We start from the raw sequence: 25,213 nt of genomic DNA, 5'->3' as shown, positions 1-25,213 counted from the left end.
TTAGATTACGTTTAAATAAAGAAATCTGTATTTTTTAAGCCCATTAAGACACTACCTAAGTTTTTACCAGGCTTATCCATATTATTGGCATAATGTCCGCGCGCGGCACGTATATCTTGAAAATAGCTATTGATTGGATTGGTTAAAAAGATCCCAGAACCGCCACTTTCGTTTAATAATTTCGTCGCAGCCTCTAAGCAAGACTCAACAACCAACGCGGACTGATAACGAAAATGAACACGACGCTCAACAGGTATCTTTTCACCGCGCCTCACATAATCCATCATTTCATCAAAACTGCGGTAGAGTATGAGCTTTAACATATCAATTGTTGCTGCAGCATGAGCAACCGCCTGTTGCGCATTTGCTTGCTGAGAGACGGCTTCACCATTACCACGTTGGACACGGTCCTTTTGCACCTCGATGTAGGTATCTAACGCACCTTGTAACATCCCAATAGTCCCTGTAGAAACCGCCCGAACAAAAATTTGCCCAAAAGGGAGACGAAATAGCGGTGCATCATTAACCGCATGACCGGGGCTATCTTGTTTAAATCCATCACTAAATTTATGAATTCGACGCCAAGGCACAAACTTTTTATCAACAATAACCGTCTTACTACCTGTCGCTTTTAAACCAGAGACATGCCAGTCATCATCAAAGTCATAATCGCTACGTGGTACCAAAAAAGTCACCATATCAGGATAGCCTTCACCATCTTTAGGTGGAATAAAACCACCAACAAACACCCACTGACAATGATCACAGCCACTAGAAAACCCCCAACGACCACTTAAAATCACACCACCATCGGTATGCTCGACCTTACCAACAGGCATATAGGAGGAAGAAATCAGTACACGAGGATCCTCTCCCCAAACCTCTTGTTGTGTCTCTTCAGGAAATAAAGCCATCTGCCATTGATGAATACCAATAACACCATAAATCCAGGCTGTTGATGGACAGGCCCGCGCCAGTTCCATTTGGATATCAAAAAAAGTACGTGGTTCACACTCATACCCGCCCCATTTTTTGGGCTGTAGCACCTGAAAAAAACCAGCTTCTTGCATTTCTGCGACCGTTTGCTCAGGCACACAGCGTGCAGCCTCTGCGGCCTCTGCCCGCTCTTTTAGCTTTGGCGCCAGATCTCGTGCACGGGAAACAAGTTCATCATGAGTTGGAATATTTAACGTGTGTGCAGCTACAGCCATCTTTGCAGACCTCATTATGTTTATTTGTCAAATTCTTTATGTATTTAGAATATCCCAAATATGAAACACGTTCTAGTTCTATTTTTTTATGTACATTGCATTCATAGATGTCTTAACCTACGTAGCAGAAACATAGCATTAATATAGAGGAGAACCATAGCGCAAAAGAACCATATCAGTAGCAGCATTTTTAGCAGCATACTGATCTTTTGACTTAACTATTTAAAAGATTACAAGATATTAAAACGCTTCAGCGTTGCTGCAAGCTTTGGTTGATCCGCAGCCCATTCGAGTAATACGTTTCGCACGCTTGTTAGTTGCTCGTCATGGTCTCTTTGCAATCGTTGCACAGGCGCAAGGGTTGTACGACGGTCCCAAAGAATAAACCCAACCAAGGTAAACATACCGGCCAGTAGCACATAAAGCAGAGCACGAATATCACGAAACTGCTGCTGCATTGAATCTTTGAGATCTGTAATACGCTGATTCACCGCATCAAAACGATGATCAATTGCCTTAAAACGGTGATCAACAAATGTAAAACGCTCGTCTATTACATCGAAACGTTGCTCTAAACGAATGAGACGCTTATCTATCGCATATACATCTGTTGCAACTTGCTCGATATTATCTCTATCTCGTTGCTCAAATGAGATCGTCTGATCACTTTTATCACTGGCCAGTGCCAATGACGGAAGCATCGTCAGTACAGTAATGAGGACAACTTTATAATTCATAGACAATCAACATGTTTTCGACTTGTTTACATTTTGTCAATTTTAAATAGATTTTGCAAGATAAAAAACAACTTTCAAGAGGTAGATATATAACAATCCTTTTTTTCTTCCGTTATTAAAGCTACAGCCTAAATGAATCTTCAATTTCATAGAGATCCATTCTAATTATCCGCCTTTCTCTAATATTTTCTTCTGATGATTTGCTATGGGCTGCCAAAGACAAATAAATTAACGCACTACGAACTAGCTTCAATAGTTTTATTGACTGAGACTTAAATTCGTCATCAGTAATTCGAAATGCCAAATGATTCTTACCTTTTTGTCTAGAGCACTTAAAATCTAAATCCCTATCGTATACTCAAACCCTATCGTATACACAAAGATATTTATGAGCAATATGATTTCTTATATGATTAAGAAGACGAGCATCCGGCTCGATAGGGCTATTCTCGTTGTTCTTAAAGTATAGATCTTTACTTAGCCAAAAAAGGCCTCTGAGAGGCCAGTTATCATAATCAGAAAAGTGACTAGAAAGTCCTTTTCCACGATTAACTGATTTGTACCATATCGTATTAAACTGGACTCTCTGGGTATCGACCGACAGCTGCCAATGCTCGTTAATTAGATACGCTATCTTGTCAAAAATTGCATACGCTGATAGAAAAGCCATTTTTAGTTTTTCTATCCATAATCGATATTTTCGATAATCTAACATATCGTATAGCTTTACTCGTTTATCTGAAAAATGTAATCTACTTTCTGACTCCTCTATTGCTTCAAACATAATATAGCGGGCAGATACAAATTCCTGTTTGAGCTGATTGTATATGCCATAGACCTCTGGAAATATATTGTTACTATCTGGATCCACTATAGGTGTAATAATAGAGGGAAAAGTAAGTATATCGTTCGCGACAATATCATGTTTCCAAATATCATTAAGCGGATTTAAAAATAACCTTTTTTTAATGCACCAGGTGCGATAGGAACGCTCAAGCTTCGACCTACCTCTTGAGACCTCTTCAGGATAAAATTCGAACTCATTCCAGTTATTCAATGACTTAAGGTAATTTAGCAAGTTACACATCCCATTTTTTGCATGTTCTTCTACACCAATGTCTAATGCACTTTTTATCTGTTGGTAGCTTTCATTCAGAAAAATAGATTGATGCCCTGGATCATATAAGTATTTGGCATACCAAAAAAGGCAATGCCCTCTGTTTCCGACAGCCATTGCGTATTCAGGAGAATCCTTTAGAACATTTCCCCAAGACTCAAGAGCTTCAACAAAACGTCCGACATGGTTTAGGGCATTAGCTAAATTCGTTTCGACCCTAAATCTTAAATCAGATCCATCTTTTTTGAACGGAATAGACTTACATTCCGCTAAGGAGTACCTGAGATAAGATATCTCTTTTTCTAAATTTTCATCTTCCCAGGCCCATCCATAGACATCTCCATTAATGATTCTCTTCATTGAATAACAATTTGCACTGAAGAAATAGAGCTGAGCTTTTTCAAACGGAGATAATTCTCGACTTAGAAGCTCCTCGATTTTTAAAATAGAATCATTTAATACATCAATATCTCTTTCAGTGGATGCCCTATCAATAGTTTTAGCAAGATTATCAAGCACAGATTTCACTATTGTCTCCTTAAGAGCTCTAACAACCCAAAAGTTACCTCCCATTCCCCCCTTAACTCTCTCCCCACATAACCATTCTAAACAAAATCCCCACCCCCATATCAAATCAAAAACTCCCAGATTATTTGCAGCGCAGTGAAACGTGTTCTATTATGAAATTTCTTATTAAATACGACGAATTTAGGAGTTCTATACGATGGCCACAGCACCCGCACAGTGGAATTTAGAAGTCGATGTTGTCATTGCCGGTTCCGGTTTAGGAGCCATGAGTGCAGCAATCGTTGCCCAGGACAATGGTCTAAAGGTGGCAATCTTAGAAAAAGCCCCCAAATTAGGCGGTGTGTGTGCCTACTCTGGTGGTGAGGTCTTTGTCCCCTGCAATTACAAAATGCTTGCCGAGGGCACAGAAGATAACGAAACAGAAGCCTTTGCCTATTTAGATTTCTTAGCTGGCGGTTATGCCAACAAAGCCCTACAACGTATTTTATTTGATAAAGGCCGTGAAGCAGCAGAGTATTTAGGCGAAAAAGCCGGTATTGCCTGGAAAACCATCAAAGGCTTTCCCGATTACCATTACCCCCATGCACCAGGTACCCTTGCAGAAGGCCGCTACCTAGAAGTTGAACTCTTTAATGGCCCTGACCTAAAAGAATGGCAAAAAAAGACCTATTTAACCCCACATATGCCGCCCGGCATCAACCATGACACCTTGTTTGAATGGGGCAGTGTTTCCTGTGTTACCAAATGGGATTTTGCTCATATGGGCAAACAAATTGGTGCGGATCAACGGGGGATGGGCCCGGGTATGATGGGCTATTTCGTCAAAGCAGCGCTGATTGACCGCACAAACGCACAAGCGTTTGTCGAAACTCCCGTGCGAGAACTCATTACAGAAGGCAGTCGCGTCATTGGCGTACGCGCCGAAGCTGCTGATGGCAATGACTTTTTTGTCAAAGCAAATAAAGGTGTACTGCTTGGTGTGGGTGGCTATGACTGGAATGAAGAAATGGCGATTCAATTTGAAGGACTGCCAGAATGGAAATCGATGTGTCAGCCTCATCTACATGGCGATAACATTGTCCTTGGTGGTGAAGTTGGCGCATCCCTTGGTGGCGTACCAAGCTATAACTTAGGTATGTTTTTTGGCTATACCATCCCTGGTGAAGAACACGATGGGCACCCACTATGCCGCGCTTCATGGGAAGGCGGTTACCCCCATGCCATTTGGGTCAACGATGAAGGCAAGCGGTTCTGTGACGAATCCTTCTACCGTGAATACTTACCGAAAGTCCATGGCTGGGACGGGGTCAAACAACAACATACCAACTACCCCCCCTACCTTATTTTTGATAGCAATTACCGCGAAAAATATAGCTTTGCCACCTTTTTACCCGGTATGCAAATCCCAGATGAAATGATTGTCAAAGCCGACACGCCGCGGGAATTAGCAGAAAAACTGGGGATTGATGCCGATAATTTTGTTGAAACGCTAGAACGCTTTAACAGCTTTGCTGATGGTGAAACAGATCCAGACTTTGGTCGTGGCACCTATCCTTGGGCTGCCAAGTTTATTGGTGACCGTGATCGCCCTAACCCCAATATGGGCCCACTCAATAAAGCACCTTATTACGGTATTAAGCTGATTCCAGTTGGTGTTGGTGTCAACTGTGTTGGTCTGAAAACCACAGCCACTGGCCAAGTACAACATGTACGTGGTCATGGGATTGAAGGCCTGTATGCCTGTGGTAATGCGGCAGCACCTCTAGATACCGGGGCTGGCTACCAAAGTGGCCTGTCGAACTTACGTAATATGACGTGGGGCTACGTTGCGGCACAACATATGTGTGGCATTCTCTAGTGCCTGCGGCAACATACAGTACCGTTCTAAACTTAGATCGCGACAAAATCTGGGATTTTGTCCAGGATATGAATAACTGGGCACCCTTTGTAACCGGCTACCAAAGCCATGAGGTGCAATCAGAGACCGATTCGACCTGGACACTCAAAGGAGATGTGGGCATTTTACAACGCACCATTGAGTTTGCAGTACACATTACAGAGTGGCAAGGCCCAGAAAAAGTAACTTTTACCTTAAAAGGCGTCTCCGAGCCTCTTGAGGGTAATGGCGAGTTCACAATGTACCCTTACGGTGCCCCCCCAACACAAACAGAATCATCAGAACAAAACAAAGCCCCAAAGCGCCTAGGCCTCATCAAACGTTTTATGATTTGGTTATTTCGCTTGTTATTTAAACGGTTTAATGAAACAACAGAACGCAAACAACTTGACGCTTCTGAAATTCAAGATAATGCCACAGAGCTAACCTTTACATTGGCCATGGAAGCTGGCGGCCCGATGGGACCGATGGTCAATGCGATGATCGAACCAGCACTTGTGCCAGCAGCAGAAGAGTTAGCCAACAAAATCGCTGCACATTTAGAAGAACGTCATGGTTTATCGTTACGCCCACAACAGACTAGTGAGGAGGCTGCATGAAAATTATCATAGATTATGATTCCTGTGAAGCAAATGCCATTTGCGAACAAATCGCACCCGAGATTTTTCGCGTAGAAGAAGACGACACGTTAACCGTTCTAAATGAAAATCCCGATGAATCCCTACGTGAACAGCTTGAATCAGCTGTTGCAAATTGCCCACGGGCAGCAATCCGTTTAGAAGAGTCGTAACGCGATTATGGAACAACGTACAGAACGACGTAAAGATCGTATAGAGGGATTTCCTCGCGGTTGGTTTGTAATTGGGTTTTCCAATGAATATCAACCTGGGGACGTCAAATCGATGACCTATTTTGGCCATCGGCTGGTTTGTTTTCGCGGTCAATCTGGAGACCTTCATGTCATTGATGCCTATTGCCCACATTTAGGGATGGACTTAGGTAAAGGCAAAGTAATTGAAGACACCCTAGAATGCCCATTTCATTCTTGGCGGTTTAATGGACAAGGCGAGTGTACAGAAATACCTTATTGCCAAGATATCCCAAAACGAGCAGCAAGTGGCTCTTGGACAACAACTTGGCTGTTACAAGAAAAAAATGGTGTTATCTTCCTTTGGTTTGACCCCGAAGGCAAGGCACCTGATTTTGAAATTCCACTACTGCCAGAATCTGAATCCGAAGAATGGACCTACTGGGAACATAGTAAAATTCATATCAAGACCCATTCTCGTGAAATCGTCGAAAATGTTGTTGATATTGCCCATTTTGCACCTGTACATGGCACAATTATTGAAGAATTTTCCAATGATTTTAATGAGCATAAAGCGATTCAATATAACAAAGGGGTTGCTTACCCCCGTGGTGGCGGTAAGGATTATTTCGACCTAACAGCAACGTATTACGGCCCTGGCTTTCAAATTTCTGTGATGAATGGTTTCTTAGAAAGCCGCTTAATCAATGCCCATACAATGGTCGACGCAAATAGCTTAGATTTACGCTTTGGTGTCATGCTCAAAAAAGGTACTGACCCAAAACAGACCGAAAGCTTTTCTAAGGGGTATATTGATAACTTAACCACAGGTTTTCTAGAAGATATCGAAATTTGGGAAAACAAATGTTACCGTGATGTGCCACTTTTATGCGGTGACGACGGCCCTGTTATGAAATTACGCAAATGGTATAAACAGTTTTATTCCGAAGCTTCGACAGCTCCAACGTCTAACAGAGCACCTGCTTAAACACCAAATATGGCCAATTTAGATCTATTTCGTAAAGACCTGCAAGCTTGGCTAAAAGCGAATGTGCCGCAGTCTCTTTATGGCACACGCAAAGGCCGCTTTGACGGCTTTTGGGGCGGCCGCTTGCACCCAGAGCCTGAAGCGGACGTCAAACGCTGGTTTGAGGTGAGTCTCGAAAAAGGCTTTACAGCACCAACTTGGCCAACCATGTATGGTGGAGGCGGTTTAACACACGATGAAGCAGAGATTCTTGAACAAGAATTAGAGCGTCTTAAAGTACCACCACCGCTTGTGGGCTTTGGCCTGGTGATGATTGGACCAACCCTACTTGATTACGGTACAGAAACCCAAAAAAAAGAACATTTACCAAAAATTGTTTCTGGCGAAACCCGCTGGTGTCAAGGTTATTCAGAACCAGGAGCTGGTTCTGATCTAGCTGGCTTGCAAACAACAGCTGAGATTGATGGCGATAAGGTCATCATCAACGGGCAAAAAGTTTGGACCTCCCACGCCGATAAATCTGACTGGATTTTCTGTTTAACCCGTACAGATAAAACCGTTAAAAAACAAGCAGGTATCACCTTTATCTTGGTTGACATGTTGCAAGATGCTATCTCTGTACGCCCGATTCCCTTGATTAGCGGTAGTTCACCTTTTTGCGAAGTTTTCTTAGATAACGCGACAGCTAATGTCAACAATATAGTTGGTCAGGTAAACAGCGGTTGGCAAGTTGCAAAAGCCTTACTAGGCTATGAGCGTACAACGATTGGCAAATCTATTGGTACCCAACTTACTGGTACTGAAATGAAGCTCGTTGAAGCTACCCGTACCTACCAAAATACGCCACAAGGCCCACTGAAAGATCCGTTTTTGCGCTGCGACATTGTCAACTACGCTATTGATGAAATGTGCTACGGTTTAACCACCGAGCGTATTCAGCAAACGTTGGCAGCAGGTGCCGCACCAGGCCCTGAAAGCTCAATCTTAAAATTATGTGGCAGCGAACTCAAACAACGTCGTTTTGATCTAGCAACACGAATCGCAGGCCCACAAGCACTAGGTTGGGAAGGTCCTGGATTTACAGACGAAGAACAGGCGACAACACGAGATTGGTTACGCAGCCGCGCCAGTACAATTGAAGGTGGCAGTTCAGAAATTCAGCTTAATATTATTGCCAAACGTGTTTTAGGGTTACCGTCGGTATAAATGTCATATGAACACGATATTAACAACAGAACAAAAATTACTTGTTGAAACCATCACCAAAATTGTTCAAGAGCAAGTAGATATTGAGGCGCTACGACGTTACCGTGACGACCGCAGTTTACCAGGCTATGACCCAAAACTTTGGCAACAATTAGCAGAGTTAGGCTTTTTAGGACTGGCAATTCCGGAAACCTATGGTGGCGCAGATTTAAGTTTTTTTGAAGTTTGCTTACTCTTAGAAGCGACTGGTAGTAAATTAATGCCAGAGCCCCTTTTATCAACGACTATTCTAGCAACGGAACTCTTAAAAATGGCTGGCAATAAAACGCTGTGTCAAGAATTCCTGCCAAAACTTGCTACCGGCAACCTGATCATAACCCTTGCCCACCAAGAACAAGAAAGTCACTATAATCGCTACCATATTGAGGCGACTGCCAAACGTGAAGGGGATACCTACACGCTAAACGGCCGTAAAACACACGTTTTAGACGGCCATATAAGTGATACCTATATTATGTTATTTCGCACAGGTGGCCAGACTCAAGACCGCGATGGTCTGACACTATTTCTTGTCCCAAAAGATCAGACGGGCCTAAAGGTAACCAGGCAGCACCAAATTGATGGCCGCAATACCGCCATCATCGAATGTACAAATATAATCGTAAAAGAGAGCGCACGTTTAGGGTCAGAAAATGAGGCAGCAACGCTACTTGACCCTATTTTTGATCTCGCAACGATTGCACTATCGGCTGAGATGCTGGGGGCTGCACAAGCAGCTTTTGATTTAACACTGGATTATTTAAAAGAACGCCAGCAATTTGACCAGCCAATTGGAGCCTTTCAGGCATTACAACATCGGGCTGCGCGCCTATTTGTAGATCTATCCTTAGCACGATCTGCGGTTTTAACAGCAGCTGCAGCAGCGGGAAATAAAAATCAAGATCTTGCACTCTTCGCCTCTCTAGCAAAAGCAAAAATGACTGACACCTTTGAACGAATTACCAGTGAAGGTATCCAAATGCATGGTGGTGTTGGTGTGACAGATGAATATGATATTGGGTTTTACTTTAAACGGGCTCGTGCAGCAGCTACCCTATTTGGCGATGCTGCCTGGCATAAAAACCGCTTAGCAACACTAAAAGGATATTAAACAGCAATGGCTTCCATTCAAGACGCATTTAAACAAGCACTCGCCTCTTGGGCATCAGGAGTTACAGTTGTCAGCACAAAATTAGATGGCAACATGTATGGCCTGACAGCTTCAAGCTTTAGTTCACTTTCCTTAGAACCGCCTTTAGTCCTTGTTTGTCTCGCTAGTACCAACCGATTGCCATCAATGATAAAAGAATCTCAGCAATTTGCCGTTAGTATTTTAGCCCATGGACAGGAAGAGATATCCAATAGTTTTGCACGTCCCGGGCGCGAACCAACACCAGATTTTGATGGGTATGCAGGCAAGTTAACGACAAATGACCAACCCATTATCCCTGATTGCGCGGCTTATCTGGCCTGTGACGTTCATGACCTTATCATTCAAGGTGACCACTGCATTGCGATTGGTCGTGTTATTGAAGCAGCTGCAGATGATACGCAACAACCACTTATTTACTATCGCCGTGCTTACCACACGGTAGGAAACTCGTAGCATCACGATGACCATCCATTTTGATTTCTCAGCTAAGGTTATCTTGGTCACAGGCGGTACAAAAGGTGTTGGACGTGGTATTGCTGAAGCATTCTTACAGGCTGGTGCAACGGTTATCGTTAGCGGCCGTAATAAGCCCGAAACTCTACCAAGTTTTGGCGATAACCAAGCAGCGTTTATTGCCATGGACGTACGTGACTCACAACAAATAGAATCAGCGATTCAACAAATAAAAGACCGTTACGAACGTTTAGATGTCCTCATTAATAATGCAGGAGGCACACCTTTTGCCTTAGCAGATGATATGTCGCCACGGTTTTCTGAAAAAATTGTTGCCTTAAATTTGCTTGGGCCACTCTACTGTGCTCAAGCAGCAAATACCTTGATGCAACAACAGGAAAACGGTGGAAGTATTATCAATATCGCTAGTGTTAGCGGCACGCGCCCTTCCCCAGGTACAGCAATTTATGGCGCAGCCAAAGCAGGTTTACTCAATTTAACACAATCGTTGGCAGTAGAATGGGCTCCTAAAGTTAGAGTCAATGCCATTACAGCCGGCATGATTTTGACAGAACAATCTCATCTTCATTATGGTGATGAAGACGGTATTGCCGCTGTCGCTGCAACTGTACCACTAGGCCGTTTAGCTCTACCTCAAGACATTGCAGGCATTTGCCTTTACTTAGCTTCAGATGCTGCCAGCTATCTAAGTGGAACCAGCATTACTGCCCATGGTGCTGGCGAGCGTCCTGCATTTTTAGACGCAGCAAATGTAGAACAAAATTTAACAGATGCATCTGTTAAAAAAGATACGTAAGATATGAGGGTTACTTAATACTTCGCTACTGTTTGCCCTGATATTTTTAGAAAGATTTACCGAATATGGATCTCTCAAGTCCTATTTCTAAAGAGACAGCTTACGATTTAACTGGTGTAAAAGAAAAACACTTAGTAGAGTTGTTTACCGCTGCAGCTAAACGTAGAACAGCTTACTGGGGAAAAACACTAACCTTTTCACCAAAAGTCTTTTTACCTGTAACAAATTTATGCCGTAACTTTTGTGACTATTGTTCTTTTCGGCGCTCTCCAGGACAAGTTGGAGAGTGGACAATGACACCCAGTGAAATCACAGCAGCCCTGCAACAAGGACAAGAAAACAACTGTATAGAAGCCCTACTTTGTCTAGGAGACACACCGGAAACAACATTTAAAAGCTATGCCAAGTTACTTCATAACTGGGGGTTTGAATCAACGGTTGACTATCTCTACTGGTCAGCAAAAGAGGCATTAGCACATAACCTCCTGCCCCATACAAATGCAGGCATCCTAAAAAAAGACGATATGGTGAAGCTACGCGAAGTCAATGTTAGTTTAGGGTTAATGCTAGAAAATGTTAGCTTAAGACTTTGCAGCAAAGGCATGCCCCATTATCGTGCTAAAGATAAACACCCTGATCGCCGGCTACACATGACACAACAAGCAGGAGAACTACGTATTCCGTTCACATCGGGCTTACTTATTGGTATCGGTGAGACACGTCAGGAACGTATTGACACACTCTTAGCTATTCGTGACTTACACCGTGCTTACGGTCATATTCAAGAGGTCATTGTCCAAAACTTTCGTGCCAAAGAAACAACACCGATGTCTGAATATCCAGAACCTAATGCTCAGGATATTGCCTGGACAGTAGCAGTTGCGCGCCTCATCTTAGAGGACGAGATTAGTGTACAGGCCCCACCCAATTTAAATCCCAGCACGATACAAACATTAATTGCAGCTGGTATTAATGATTTCGGCGGTATTTCCCCAGTAACACCAGATTATATTAATCATACGCATCCCTGGCCAATGATTGACCATCTACGTAACCTGTGTCAAGAAATGGGGTTTTCTCTTAAACCACGTCTCCCGATATATGAACGTTATATGACGTCAACATGGTTAGATGCTAGCCTACATGAACACGTCCAAAAACAGTCCTATCGATTACAAACCTTATTCGATGTACCACCCCAAAAAATGGGTAGGCCCGCAGCTTAAAGATATGACAGATTTACAATCCGTTTTACAAACAATAACACCTAACATCCGTACGATTCTTGAGCATTGCTTAGAAGGTAAGGAACTCAAGCAAGACGATGCTACTACACTGTTTTCAGTAACAGGTCCTGAGTTAACAGCATTAGTACTAACAGCAGATTACCTCAGAGAACTTCAGTGTGGAGATCAAGTTAGCTATGTGGTCAACCGAAATATCAATTTCACCAATGTATGTATCAAGACCTGTCAATTTTGTGCATTTTCTCGAGATTTACGTTCAGAAGAAGGCTATTTTTTACCGACAGATGAAATTATTCGCCGTGCTCAAGAAGCCCTCTCCTATGGTGCAACCGAAGTCTGCTTACAAGCAGGTTTAGCACCATCTATTGACGGAGAAATCTATATTGATTTGTGCCGTGAGTTGCACCAAGCCCTACCTAAACTGCATTTACATGCCTTTTCTCCAGAAGAGGTAAAGTATGGTGCCATTCGTTCGAAACGCACATTTTACGACTATTTATCAGCCCTAAAAGATGCTGGCATTGGTTCTCTACCAGGTACGTCTGCAGAAATCTTAAATGATACACTGCGCAAACGTATTTCTCCTGGTCGTATTTCAACACAAGAGTGGATCCAAATTGTTACCACAGCTCATAAGCTTGGTATCCCGACAACATCAACGATGATGTTTGGTCATGTAGAAACCAAAGAGGAACGTGCTGCGCATATGGCGCTGCTTCGAGATATTCAAAAACAGACAGGAGGGTTTACAGAATTCGTTCCCTTATCCTTTGTCCATCAAGAAGCCCCCCTATTTATAAAACAAGACATTACAGGTGTTCAACCAGGCCCTACAGGCAATGATATTATTCGAATGTATGCCATTGCACGCCTTATGTTGGGGGCTACGATTAAAAACATTCAAGCCTCTTGGGTCAAAGAGGGATTACGGATGGCATCTTGGCTACTTAATTGTGGTGTCAATGACCTAGGTGGCACCTTAATGAATGAAAGCATTTCAACAACAGCAGGTGCAAGCCACGGCCAGCTCATGACACCAGCAATGTTACGTCATGCCATTCGTGATGCGGGTAGAGTTCCAGTCGAACGTCGTACGACCTACGAAATACACCGTCAATTTAGCCGCGTTCTAGAGGAACAAGAAATAGAGCAAGATCCACTGTCACAACTTGAACACCCACAAGAAATTTTTGGGTCCTATCAAGAATTAACAACAGATCAAACATTTACATATAAATTTGAAAATGCCCTATAACATATTTAAGATTGATACATTGAGACAAGAGGTGAAATAAACATGAAATTTACAATGTCACTAGCAATGACCAATCCTGAGCACTACATTGAGCTTGCTAAAACCGCTGAAGAATATGGTTTTACATCAATTGCACTACCTGATTCTATTTTTTATTCAGAAGAAGTATCTGCCGCCTACCCTTATACATCAGACGGCAAACGCATGTGGACCGAAGATACACCTTTTGTGTCACCACTGATTGCTGCAGCCAGTCTCGCAGCAGCAACGACACATATTCGCTTTTATAGCAGCGTCATCAAGGTAGGTGTTCGAAATCCTGTTTTACTGGCAAAACAATTAGGTTCGCTTGCCGTTTTAAGTCAGAATCGCTTTGGGTTTGGCGCTGGCATTGGTTGGCTCCCAGAAGAATTTAAATGGTGTGGTACAGAATTTAAACAGCGTGGCAAACGGGTCAATGAATCTTTAGAAATTATTCAAGGTCTACTCACAGGCGATTGGTTTGAATATCACGGTGATTTTTTTGATATTGGTCGCATCAAAATGCGCCCAGCTCCATCAGAGAACGTACCTATTTATATTGGCGGACATTCTTTACCAGCTTTAAAACGCGCTGTAACCTATGGTAATGGCTGGACGTCAGCGATGATGACGCTAGTAGAGCTAAAAGAAACCATCGAAAAATTACACACGTTGCTCAACGATCGTGGGCGCCAGAAGGATTCATTTGAGATTCAAGCTGTTTGTATTGACCAATTTGGTTTAGATGGTTACAAAGCACAACGCGATATTGGTATTACAGATGTTGTTACAGTCCCCTGGCTACTGTATGGCGTTCCGCCTCTTGGCGACTTAGAGAAAAAACAAGATGCTATTAAACGCTTTTCAGAAGACTATATTCAACAACTTTTTACATAAGTTTTTTTATTCAAGGTGTAAGATAATACGTTAATTCCGTTATAAACTGCTCTTTAGCGATACTTTTGTTATTTTTTTCCTGAGAGCCACCCCAAATAGATTCCCGAATACCGGCTGCACCATGAAAACTAAGAATATAACTACAGGCCCAAAACATAAATGAAGAAGCACTAAATTGTCGTAACTCTTTACGCTGCTGTGCTGCCTCGATAAAAGATTCTGCAAGCTGTGTTATCTGATAGACCTGTTCAAAAGCCCATTTACTACGAGTATTCTGAGGCTCTAGAGTATTACGTAAAATAACCGCGGCGGCGGCCTCTTGATAGGAAAAATAATCCCATAAACGTATACACAATTCTACAACTGTCGTTACAGGACTATCTGATCGACTTTGCCACTGAATCACATCTTCTGTAATTTTATCAATAACTTGCTGAATAATCTCACTATATAACTGCTCCTTACCTTCAGGAAAATGGTAAAAAATCGACGCTGCTTGGATACCAACTGCTGATGCAATAGAACGCAAAGAAGCACCTTCAAAACCTTTAGCAGCAAATTGATCTGCAGCTACCTTTAAAATCTGTTTTCTTTTCGACATACGAAAGATATAATCTGAGCTGTATCTGAGAGTTAGATGAGAATTATTTCTGTCTAGAATACCACGTTATAATGTCAGATGTATTTAATTTTATTTAGATTTAGCTGATCATTAAAAACACGAGACTCATTAAAAACAAATTCTATGATAAAAAAACATCGTCATAACTATCTAGAAAAACATATTTAGGCTTATGGAATATCGCCGTTTAGGTAACACAAAACTACAGGTCAGCGTTATTTGTTTAGGAACAATGACCTGGGGACAACAAAATACACAACAAGAGGCATTTCAACAGTTAGACTACGCCTTAGCTCAAGGTGTTAACTTCATTGACACTGCGGAAATGTACCCAATCCCCCCCACTCCAGCAAAACAGTTTCAAACAGAAGAAATAATTGGACACTGGCTACAAAAGAGACAAACAAGAGAACAAATTATACTAGCGACAAAAGTGCTAGGGCCTGCTCCTTGGATGCCTTGGGTCCGTAATGGGAAAACACACCCTAACCGTAAACAAATTTTACAAGCTATTGATGGCAGCTTAAAACGGCTCAAAACAGACTACATTGATCTATACCAAATCCATTGGCCTGACAGAACAACGAATTTTTTTGGTCAACTCAATTATGAACACCAAGCAGATGAAACCCCTATTCAAATCACAGAAACTCTTGAGTGTTTAAACGAGCTAGTTCAACAAGGAAAAGTCCGCTATATCGGGATCTCGAATGAAACACCTTGGGGTATGATGCAATACATCAAACTTTCAGAAATCAACCAATTACAACGTATACAAAGTATCCAAAACCCTTACAATTTGTTGAATCGATCTTTTGAAATAGGTTTATCCGAAATAAGCCTAAGAGAACAGATTGGTTTACTAGCTTATTCACCACTAGGTTTTGGTGTTTTATCTGGCAAATATTTAGCCGCTAAAAAACCGAAACAGGCACGACTATCATGTTTTCCTAACTACCAACGCTATAGTAATAAACAAGCACAACAAGCTACGAAAGCCTATGTTGAACTTGCAAAAACATACCATATCGACCCCGCTCAAATGGCATTAGCTTATGTAAACTCACGCCCTTTTGTTACATCAACAATTATTGGCGCAACAACCCTTGACCAATTACGCGCCAATATTGCTAGCATAAACCTAAGTTTACCTTCAGAAGTTTTACAAAAAATTGAAGCTATTCATCAAAAAACACCAAATCCAGCACCCTAAAAACACATTAGACAAAAACCACTACTAGCTTGTACCTGATTGCAAATATGTTGCAAGAGTAGCCTGTAATTTTAGCAATTCAACCGGCTTTGTTAGATAACCTGATGCACCTTTAGCTAACGCATTCTCCTGTTTTTCAAGAAAAGCGTCGGCAGAAAGAATAATAATAGGTATTTGTTGACAACTTTCTTGCTTACGAATTTCCTGCATTGCTTCGATACCAGACATACCTGGCATATGAAGATCCATAAAAATTAAATCTGGCGTTAGTTTTTTTGCCTGCTCGATACTCTCTTGCCCATTGCTAGCAAGATGGATAGAAACGCCTAATGCAGAAAACAACGCAACAAATGTTTCCTGATTAGTAGGATTATCCTCTACAACAAGAACAACAGCATCTTCTGAAAAACTATCTAATTGATTTGGCATCTTGAAAAGTCGATTTTGCTTATGATCAATTTGGACATTAGCTAACGGTATCTTGACAGAAAAAATAGAACCTTTTCCAGGTGTGCTGTTTACGTCTAATGAGCCGCCTAATAAATGAACAATTTGTTTACTAATTGCTAACCCCAAACCAACGCCAGGATAGAGACGACCTGGAGACCCATCTAACTGTTCAAATTTTTCAAAAATCTTTTTTTGATCTATCTCAGAAATACCAATACCTTCATCAATAATATGAAAAGCCAACAATTCTTCCTGATAGTCAACCTCTAAACGAATTTTCTTACCCCTAGGAGTAAATTTAATTGCATTATCTAATAAATTCAATAAAACTTGACCTAGCTTTTCTCTGTCTGTATAAATACGCTGAGGAACATTAGGAGAAATAAATTGCGTAAAAATAAGACCTTTGACTTCAGCAGAAGCACCATAGATAGCACTCAGACTTTGCAACCACTCTTCAAGCTGAAAATTCACCTGTACCAGCTCCATATGCCCTGCTTCAATCTTAGACAAATCTAAAATATTATTTAATAGTTTCATCAGATTCTTCCCACTAGCATGGATACTTTCTAAATGATGTTGAGATATATCTGAAGAAGATAGCGTAGATTTCTTTAGTAGTACTTGACTAAGACCAATAATTGAATTAAGTGGGGTTCGAATTTCATGACTCATATTGGCCAAAAAATGCGTTTTGGATATATTAGCAGCTTCTGCTAACTCCTTAGCCTGACGTAAATCTGACTGCGTATGACTTTGCTGCTTAATCAGACGTTGTAACTTATTAATAATTTGATAATAAACAGATTGAATTTGCAAACTCATTGTTATAAAACCAAAAAGCATCGACGAAATTGAGACAATACGAAATATCAATTGCTGTTGAAAAGTTAAAGAAAAAACCGGTTCTAAATAAGATATAGGTCCCAATGTTATAAAAACAAAAACGATACTTGTCACAGTTAACAAAAAACAAAGACGCGTAATATGTACCTGATTAAACGCTATAGCAGGTAATCCTATTTTCGTTATTAGTACATAATAAATATATGTTTCTGTCCCAATTAATAAACAACATCCTAAGACTGCAAAGTCGATAGAGAGAGATAAATAAAATAACAACTGGCGATGCCGGCCAAGATAGCTAAGAGTTCCGATCCCTAAAAACAAGATGAACGAAATCGCTACAAATAAACAAAAAATCCAAAGCTGTAACCCTATAGCCACCCAAAAATATAAACCTGTTGTAAAAATCGTAATCAGACAAAAAAAGTTGATACTTCTAATAAACACTGCATCTTTGACAGAAGTATCATCCTGAATACCTAATTCATAAAAAAACTGAAAAATCTTAAAAAACGTTGAAAACTTCAGACTAGACATTATTGCCCTCGTAAATTAGGATTAAGTAGATCTATGTTCATAATTCATAGAACATAATTAAAAATAAAATACCAATTATAGCAAAAAATAATTTTATATTAATATTAGAAACTATATTAGAAAATTATGGGATTAAAATTCTCAAAAAAAATTGAATATGCTTTAGCCGGTTTATACTTTTTAAGCTATCTCCGCCCACGTCAATTTACTCAAGTACGCACGATAGCTCTTGAAACAAACGTTCCTAAACGTTTTCTTGAACAAATTTTTCTTATTTTAAGAGAACACGGTATACTTGAAAGCAAACGAGGTAGCCATGGCGGCTACCGACTAAAACTGCGCCCAGAAGATATATCTATTGCAGATATGTATAAAATACTAGAGCCCCAAACAATAACAAAACTGACACAGATCGAAGGAAACGGCCTTGCTTACTATATTTTTTGTACTCAAGAGCATATTTGGGCACAATTAGAACAAATAACACTGGCAACATGTATCGACCAAAAATTAGAAAAACACTTACGTAGTGGCCAAAAAAACAACACAATGTATTACATTTAACAGGTAAGATCATCATTACAATGTCTCCAATCATATCTTCATCTATTGACCTTGTAGGAAAAACACCTCTTTTGGACCTAGGTCCGCTAAATAACAAAGGGTGTGCACACGTTTATGCCAAGTTAGAGAGTCATAATCCAGGCGGCAGTGTTAAAGATCGAATTTGTCGTAGTATGATCTTAGCGGCAGAAGCAAAAGGAAACTTACAACCAGACTCAATTATTATTGAACCAACAAGCGGTAATACAGGTATCGGTTTAGCTTGGCTTGCAGCAGCTCGTGGTTACGAATGTATCTTAACCATGCCCGAAAGCATGAGCCCCGAACGAATTCAACTATTACAAGCTTTTGGTGCGACCGTAGAGCTAACACCGCATGAAGGTGGTATGGGTAGTGCTATTATTCGGGCAGAAGAACTATTGGCCCATTACGGAGAACGTGCTTTTATGCCTCAACAATTTGAAAACCCGGCAAATCCTGAAGCACATCGTCTAACCACGGGTCCAGAAATCTTACAAGCGAGTCAAGAACTGGGGTTAGAAATTACAGCATTTGTTGCTGGTGTCGGTACAGGAGGTACCCTTACCGGTGTTGGTGAAACCCTTAGACAGCAACAAGAAAATGTAACAATTGTTGCCGTAGAACCGACTAAAAGTCCTGTTCTTTCCGGAGGAAAACCAGGCAATCATAATATCCAAGGTATCGGTGCTGGTTTCATACCTAAAATTCTCAACCTGGACCTAATTGACCGTATTGAACTTGTCGATGACCAAGAAGCAATTGATATGCAACGACGTCTCGCTCGTGAAGTTGGTATCTTCGCCGGTATTAGTGCAGGCGCAAATGTTGTTGCTGCCCTAGAAGTAGCAACAGACCTACCAGCAGATACAGCAGTTATTACCATTATCTGTGATACCGGCGAACGTTATTTAAGCTTAGACTTATTCTAAGTAGATTACGCCGTCTATCTTAGCAAGACTTTCACAATAGCTAAAACAAACAGTTCTAAAAAAACATTTTGAATTATATATCGGTAAGTACAATTATTTTATAGCAGTTTCTTATAGATATTTTTTTAATAAAAGAGACAATTTATCGATCTCTATTGGTTTTGTCAGGTAAGCAGAGGCACCGACAGCTAAAGCTTTTTCTTGCTGCTCAATTATAGCGTCTGCCGATAAAATAATAATAGGCGTATCACGATATGCCGTAATTGAACGTAATATCTCTATCACCTCTAAACCCGACATATCTGGCATATGCAAATCCAAAAAAATTAAATCGGGATCTAAAACCTTTGTTTTTTGTATCGCCTCTTGCCCATTGCTGGCTAAATGAATAGTTAAATTAAATAACTCAAATAATGCTGTAATTGTTAACTGGTTGAGTTTATTATCTTCAACAACCAGAATCACTGGACTTTCATTTGATAATTGAAATTGGCTTTTTTCTTCTCTAAAAGAAATGCTTTCTTCCTTTTTTGATTCTAAAAATGGAATCTGGATAGAAAATGTAGCTCCTTGATGCATCACACTCTCTACAAAAATGCTCCCCTTTAATATTTCTACTAGTTTTTTACTAATAGCAAGCCCTAAACCTGTTCCTGTGTAATTTCTTGTAAGAGATGCATCCCCTTGCTCAAACATCTCAAAAATAGTTTTTTGTTGTGTTTCAGAAATACCAATTCCCTGATCAATAACCTGAAACTGTAAAAGATCTCCTTGTTTATCAACACGAAGTGTCACAGATTTATTTTCAGGAGAAAATTTAATTGCATTACTCAACAGATTAAGCAAAACTTGCCTCAGCTTCCCCTCATCTAGATAAACATTATTGGGCACATCAACTGAGACCTCTTGCCTTAAGGTAATGCCCTTTTCTTCAGCGGCAAATTGATATAGTTGACACAGATCTTGTAAAAATTCTCTCAGCTCAAAAAAAACCTCTTCTAAATCCATACAACCAGACTCAATTTTAGCAAAATCTAAAACATTACCTAAAAGACTACTTAGATCTTTGCCTGCCAACTGGATACTATCTAAGTAACGTTTACACGTTGTATTAAAAATCGTGTTTTCTGTTAATAAATGTTGTTCTACTTTTTCCAACAATATCTGACTAAGCGTAACAATGGCATTAAGCGGTGTCCGGATTTCATGACTCATATTAGCTAAAAACTGCGTCTTGGCTACATTAGCTGATTCAGCTTGCTCCTTAGCTAACTGAAGTTCTAACTCCGCCTGTTTACGCGCTGACACATCTTGAAAAACAAGACTCAATTCATCGGGAGCTATTTGAAAACTATAGCCATCAAAAATACTGGAAATATTCTGATCCTGATAAGAATAATTTTGCGTTTCTAAAACACCACCTTCTCTAGCTATGCGACAACAATTTTCTAGAACCTTTGGAGAAAGAGAAAAACTTTCATCCATCGTTTTATATAGATAAGAACGGCGATGGTCAACATTTAAAATAGTATCTGCTGCTTTGTTAAAATCAACTAATCGTAAAGTAGTACCTTTTTCTAGTTGATAAACATGTATGCCTAAAGGTAATAACTGAAGAACATTACGAAACCGGTGTTCACTACGCTTTAGCTCAGCCTCCGTAAGTTCCTGCTGATATAATATCTCTGCAAATTTTCTAGCATAACGATTAATGGTATTAAAAAAGATAGATGTTGTTACATAAACTCCCAAAAAAAGAGAGCCAGCAACACTTACCTTCAATATTGTTGCCTGCTGAACTGTTAGTGACAACGGTTGCACTGCTATAAAAAAGTGTACCCACTCAAATTCAACAACATAAAAAAGACATAATGAGATAATTAGATAACATAAAGGTAACCAACTTTGAGGCTGTCCTATAAAGTACAAAAAATCCAATTAAAAAGAAATAAATAATGGACACCAAATGCTGGCCCCAAAAAAATTCCCATCAACAAAATCAATGCTGTCGAATATAGAAAATTAAACACAATGAATGTATCAAAAAGACGTTTAATCTGAAGCAACAACAAAAAGAAGTACCCTAGATACACTATCGCGGCAATAAATATAATAAAGGCTAGCTGTTTTTTCTCAAACCACCAGAGAAGTAAAGCATTACACAACGTAAGCATACTAGATACAAAAAGTATGTTATATTGAGCACGAATTCTCATAAGCCGTTCAGGAAGTGATACATCGATACCAATATCCAACAGACGAGCATATAACGCTGCTAATCTTTTTTTCATTTCTATTCGCTACTTTATAATAAAATTGTTAATCTTTTTTATAGTTAGCTAATAGCTAACTATAAACTACATAATGTATGCTTTTTATAATTATTTTAAGGAAACTAAATAGGCTATCCGTTGTAACCCTAGTGTAATTTTTTACACTAAGGCTAAGTCATATTCAATAAAGTTGTCACACACCATCAATCAATTTCATCTATACTTATATATACATATAGAACATCTAAACTATAAGGAGTATCTAAATGGCTATTAACATTCGGATTCCAACACCGTTACGCAAATTCACCCAAGAACAAGATATTGTTTCAGTAGAGGGTTCCACCGTACGGCAATGCATTGGTCACCTAATTCAACAACATAGCGATTTAGCTAATCAATTATTAGACCAAAACGGTGATGTACGTCGTTTTGTCAACCTATTCTTAAACGATAAAGATGTCCGTTTTCAAAACGGTCCAGATACAGAAGTACAAGATGGCGATGAACTTGCGATTATTCCTGCTATTGCAGGTGGTCATATAGCTTAATCTATAAACTTATTTTTTTCATCTCATTTCTGTTGACATCTCGCTTTTTACAATTTGGACCAGCTGCTCAAAAAATCCGTGGCACCATTTTAGAATGCATCGGTAATACCCCCCTACTACATTTAGGAAAATGGCCAGTACGTCTAGGAGCAAATCCGAATGTAGAGATTTTATGCAAGCTTGAAGGAGCAAACCCAGGAGGCTCAGTAAAAGATCGTGCGGCACTCTCTATGGTCCTCGATGGTCTAGAGACAGGAAATTTCACCAGGGGAAAAACTTTACTGGATTCAACGAGTGGGAATACGGGGATTGCATACGCAATGATTGGTGCAGCCTTAAACTTTCCCGTAACGCTCTGCATTCCTGAAAATGCAAGCAAAGAACGTATCTCTGTTCTAAAAGCTTACGGAGCAAAACTGATCCTAACAGATCCATTAGAAGGCAGTGATGGTGCTATTGTTGTTAGCCGACAAATGGCAACAGAAAACCCGGAAAAATATTGGAAGCCAGATCAATACAATAATCCAGCAAACCCAAAAGCGCATGCAGAAACAACAGCACCTGAAATTTGGGAACAGACACAAGGCCGTGTGACACATACATTTGCCTCTCTAGGTACATCAGGAACAGCCATGGGTTTACGCGCTGGTTTTGACAAAATCCACCCCAAAACACAAGTAATCGCAGCAGAACCTGATCACGCTTTCCATGGTCTTGAAGGTTTAAAACATATGGCGTCAAGCATTGTGCCTGGTATCTACCAAGAAGACCTTTTAGATGACAAAATACCTGTAGAAACCGAAGCAGCTTATGAAACGGTACAACTATTAGCAAAAGAAATAGGTATAATGACCTGCCCAAGCGGAGGAGCAGCCTTAAATGCATCTATACAAAAATCACAAGATGTAAAGCAGGGTGTTTTTGTTGTTATTCTTCCAGACCATGGGACACGTTACCTAACAACACGCGTTTGGCAATCTGCACAGCTGCAAGGAGGAGGCATCTAATGCCGATAAACAAAATATCCATTCCAGAAAATTTGCATCACGAGATGCAACGCCACCTAGAACCTGCTTATCCTAATGAAGGATGCGGTATGCATGATTGGCAACACTTCTGACAAAAGTACTGTACTCACACGTATCGTTACAGCAGAAAACCAAAATAAAGAACGTGGTCATGACCGTTTTGAAATTGATCCATTATTTTATTACAAAACAGAACAAGCACTTGCCACAGATGAACAAGTTATTGGTTTTTTCCATAGTCACCCCGACTGCCCAGAGATTGCTAGTGAAACAGATAGGACATTTGCCCTACATTGGCCTGGTTTCGTTTGGGTCATCTATAGAGTAGACCAAGGTAAAGCAGGAGCTGTACGAGCCTGGATAATTGATGAAGAGACAGAACAATTTAAAGAAATGATTGTCGAATTCATAGACACTTAGAAAAAATTATATGCCACATAAAACTCAAAAAAAATCACACTCCAAACAGAATATTTTGAAAAATCTGTCTTAAGTTACTTCTAAGACAAGACACTTAAAGAAAGGAAATACTTCAATGGTTGCGACACCACATGGTGGACAATTAACACCCCGTTCAGTTTCTAAAGAGCAAGCACAAAAACTAAAAGAAACCTACCCCAAAGCGCCAGTCATAGAGGTTACAGAAAACACATTTGCTGACATCGAAATGTTTGCAGTTGGTGCAATGGCACCATTAACTGGTTTTGTGGGTAAAGCTGATTACGATTCAATTATTGACAACATTCGTTTAACAAATGGCCTAGTCTGGCCATTTCCAATTGTGTTAGCAGCCGATCAAGACACAGCCACTGCCGCACAAACAGTAGGCGCCATTTTATTAACTTTCCAAGGGAGTGAAATAGCCTTAGTTGAAGTTGAAGAAGTTTATGAACCAGATTTAGAACGTGAAACAACATCAGTTTTTGGCACAAATGATGCTAGTCATCCTGGTGTACAATACGTTCAAGGACTCCCAGAAAAACGTCTTGCTGGCCCTGTACACACTTTTGAATTACCAGAGCAACTCTACCAAGATCACCGTTTAACACCAGCACAGACGCGTAGTGAATTTGAAAAACGTGGTTGGGAAACAGTTGTCGCTTTCCAAACACGTAACCCAATCCACCGTGCTCATGAGTATCTAACAAAAGTTGCTTTAGAAGGTGTTGACGGCCTCATAATTCACCCACTCGTAGGCGCAACAAAACCAGGTGATATCCCTGCAGATATTCGTGTTCAGTGCTACGAAATTATGATGGAAAAGTACTATAATCCCAAACGTGTTCTTTTAGCGATGTTTCCTGCAGCAATGCGTTATGCTGGACCACGTGAAGCAATTTTTCATGCGTTAACACGCAAGAACTACGGCTGCAGCCATTTTATTGTCGGGCGTGACCATGCAGGAGTTGGCGATTACTACGGCACCTATGATGCTCAAGACATCTTTAACCAATTTAGTTTTGATGATCTAGGTATTCATATTCTAAAATTTGAACATTCCTTTTATTGCACACGCACACAACAAATGGCAACTGCCAAAACAACTGCTTCCAGCCCCGAAGAACGTATTTTCTTAAGTGGTACAAAAGTACGTGAAATGTTAGACAACGGCCAGCGCCCACCAGAAGAATTCACACGCCCGGAAGTCGCTGACTTATTGATTCAAGCCTATGCAAAAGCTTAAATATTCTTAACTCAACACCGCTGTTATAAAAAAACTATAACAGCGGTACTTTTCTACGATTCTAAATATTCTGATGCATAGTATCCAATCTATCTGTTTTGTCTGTCTAGGTAATATCTGC

General features: G+C 40.4%; 16 protein-coding genes across 16 annotated transcripts; 13 read left to right on the top strand and 3 right to left on the bottom strand.

The window, feature by feature from the left end:
- Positions 1 to 11: 11 nt before the first annotated feature.
- On the bottom strand, positions 12 to 1,211 carry LOC132564554 (flavin-dependent monooxygenase, oxygenase subunit HsaA-like). Its single transcript, XM_060229207.1, has one exon. The coding sequence runs from the start codon at positions 1,209 to 1,211 to the stop codon at positions 12 to 14; it is 1,200 nt and encodes a 399-aa protein (XP_060085190.1).
- Positions 1,212 to 3,789: 2,578 nt separating this feature from the next.
- LOC132564553 (3-oxosteroid 1-dehydrogenase-like) lies at positions 3,790 to 5,451 on the top strand. Its single transcript, XM_060229206.1, has one exon. The coding sequence runs from the start codon at positions 3,790 to 3,792 to the stop codon at positions 5,449 to 5,451; it is 1,662 nt and encodes a 553-aa protein (XP_060085189.1).
- An 836-nt stretch (positions 5,452 to 6,287) lies between these two features.
- LOC132564552 (3-ketosteroid-9-alpha-monooxygenase, oxygenase component-like) lies at positions 6,288 to 7,286 on the top strand. Its single transcript, XM_060229205.1, has one exon. The coding sequence runs from the start codon at positions 6,288 to 6,290 to the stop codon at positions 7,284 to 7,286; it is 999 nt and encodes a 332-aa protein (XP_060085188.1).
- A 9-nt stretch (positions 7,287 to 7,295) lies between these two features.
- Positions 7,296 to 8,492, top strand: LOC132564550 (putative acyl-CoA dehydrogenase FadE17). Its single transcript, XM_060229204.1, has one exon. The coding sequence runs from the start codon at positions 7,296 to 7,298 to the stop codon at positions 8,490 to 8,492; it is 1,197 nt and encodes a 398-aa protein (XP_060085187.1).
- Positions 8,493 to 8,499: 7 nt separating this feature from the next.
- On the top strand, positions 8,500 to 9,642 carry LOC132564549 (acyl-CoA dehydrogenase IpdE2-like). The gene has a single exon (XM_060229203.1). It carries the CDS (start codon positions 8,500 to 8,502, stop codon positions 9,640 to 9,642), a length of 1,143 nt encoding a protein of 380 aa, XP_060085186.1.
- A 6-nt stretch (positions 9,643 to 9,648) lies between these two features.
- On the top strand, positions 9,649 to 10,137 carry LOC132564548 (4-hydroxyphenylacetate 3-monooxygenase, reductase component-like). Its single transcript, XM_060229202.1, has one exon. The coding sequence runs from the start codon at positions 9,649 to 9,651 to the stop codon at positions 10,135 to 10,137; it is 489 nt and encodes a 162-aa protein (XP_060085185.1).
- A 7-nt stretch (positions 10,138 to 10,144) lies between these two features.
- Positions 10,145 to 10,954, top strand: LOC132564547 (uncharacterized oxidoreductase MexAM1_META1p0182-like). Its single transcript, XM_060229201.1, has one exon. It carries the CDS (start codon positions 10,145 to 10,147, stop codon positions 10,952 to 10,954), a length of 810 nt encoding a protein of 269 aa, XP_060085184.1.
- A 65-nt stretch (positions 10,955 to 11,019) lies between these two features.
- LOC132564546 (FO synthase-like) lies at positions 11,020 to 12,180 on the top strand. Its single transcript, XM_060229200.1, has one exon. The coding sequence runs from the start codon at positions 11,020 to 11,022 to the stop codon at positions 12,178 to 12,180; it is 1,161 nt and encodes a 386-aa protein (XP_060085183.1).
- A 4-nt stretch (positions 12,181 to 12,184) lies between these two features.
- LOC132564545 (FO synthase-like) lies at positions 12,185 to 13,456 on the top strand. The gene has a single exon (XM_060229199.1). The coding sequence runs from the start codon at positions 12,185 to 12,187 to the stop codon at positions 13,454 to 13,456; it is 1,272 nt and encodes a 423-aa protein (XP_060085182.1).
- Positions 13,457 to 13,522: 66 nt separating this feature from the next.
- Positions 13,523 to 14,374, top strand: LOC132564544 (uncharacterized protein Mb0965c-like). The gene has a single exon (XM_060229198.1). It carries the CDS (start codon positions 13,523 to 13,525, stop codon positions 14,372 to 14,374), a length of 852 nt encoding a protein of 283 aa, XP_060085181.1.
- Positions 14,375 to 15,228: 854 nt separating this feature from the next.
- Positions 15,229 to 16,209, top strand: LOC132564543 (protein tas-like). Its single transcript, XM_060229196.1, has one exon. It carries the CDS (start codon positions 15,229 to 15,231, stop codon positions 16,207 to 16,209), a length of 981 nt encoding a protein of 326 aa, XP_060085179.1.
- Positions 16,210 to 16,233: 24 nt separating this feature from the next.
- LOC132564542 (signal transduction histidine-protein kinase BarA-like) lies at positions 16,234 to 17,334 on the bottom strand. The gene has a single exon (XM_060229195.1). The coding sequence runs from the start codon at positions 17,332 to 17,334 to the stop codon at positions 16,234 to 16,236; it is 1,101 nt and encodes a 366-aa protein (XP_060085178.1).
- A 1,292-nt stretch (positions 17,335 to 18,626) lies between these two features.
- LOC132564541 (cysteine synthase-like) lies at positions 18,627 to 19,556 on the top strand. The gene has a single exon (XM_060229194.1). It carries the CDS (start codon positions 18,627 to 18,629, stop codon positions 19,554 to 19,556), a length of 930 nt encoding a protein of 309 aa, XP_060085177.1.
- A 111-nt stretch (positions 19,557 to 19,667) lies between these two features.
- On the bottom strand, positions 19,668 to 21,041 carry LOC132564539 (signal transduction histidine-protein kinase BarA-like). The gene has a single exon (XM_060229193.1). The coding sequence runs from the start codon at positions 21,039 to 21,041 to the stop codon at positions 19,668 to 19,670; it is 1,374 nt and encodes a 457-aa protein (XP_060085176.1).
- Positions 21,042 to 22,700: 1,659 nt separating this feature from the next.
- On the top strand, positions 22,701 to 23,387 carry LOC132564538 (cysteine synthase-like). The gene has a single exon (XM_060229192.1). The coding sequence runs from the start codon at positions 22,701 to 22,703 to the stop codon at positions 23,385 to 23,387; it is 687 nt and encodes a 228-aa protein (XP_060085175.1).
- Positions 23,388 to 23,943: 556 nt separating this feature from the next.
- LOC132564537 (sulfate adenylyltransferase-like) lies at positions 23,944 to 25,092 on the top strand. Its single transcript, XM_060229191.1, has one exon. The coding sequence runs from the start codon at positions 23,944 to 23,946 to the stop codon at positions 25,090 to 25,092; it is 1,149 nt and encodes a 382-aa protein (XP_060085174.1).
- The last annotated feature ends 121 nt before the right edge of the window (positions 25,093 to 25,213 follow it).

Source organism: Ylistrum balloti, unplaced genomic scaffold (assembly GCF_031769215.1).
Source record: "Ylistrum balloti isolate Yb309-2 unplaced genomic scaffold, AGI_CSIRO_Ybal_v1 Utg372360, whole genome shotgun sequence".
Taxonomy (NCBI): Eukaryota; Metazoa; Mollusca; class Bivalvia; order Pectinida; family Pectinidae; genus Ylistrum; species Ylistrum balloti.
This window is presented reverse-complemented; position numbering and strand designations above follow the sequence as displayed.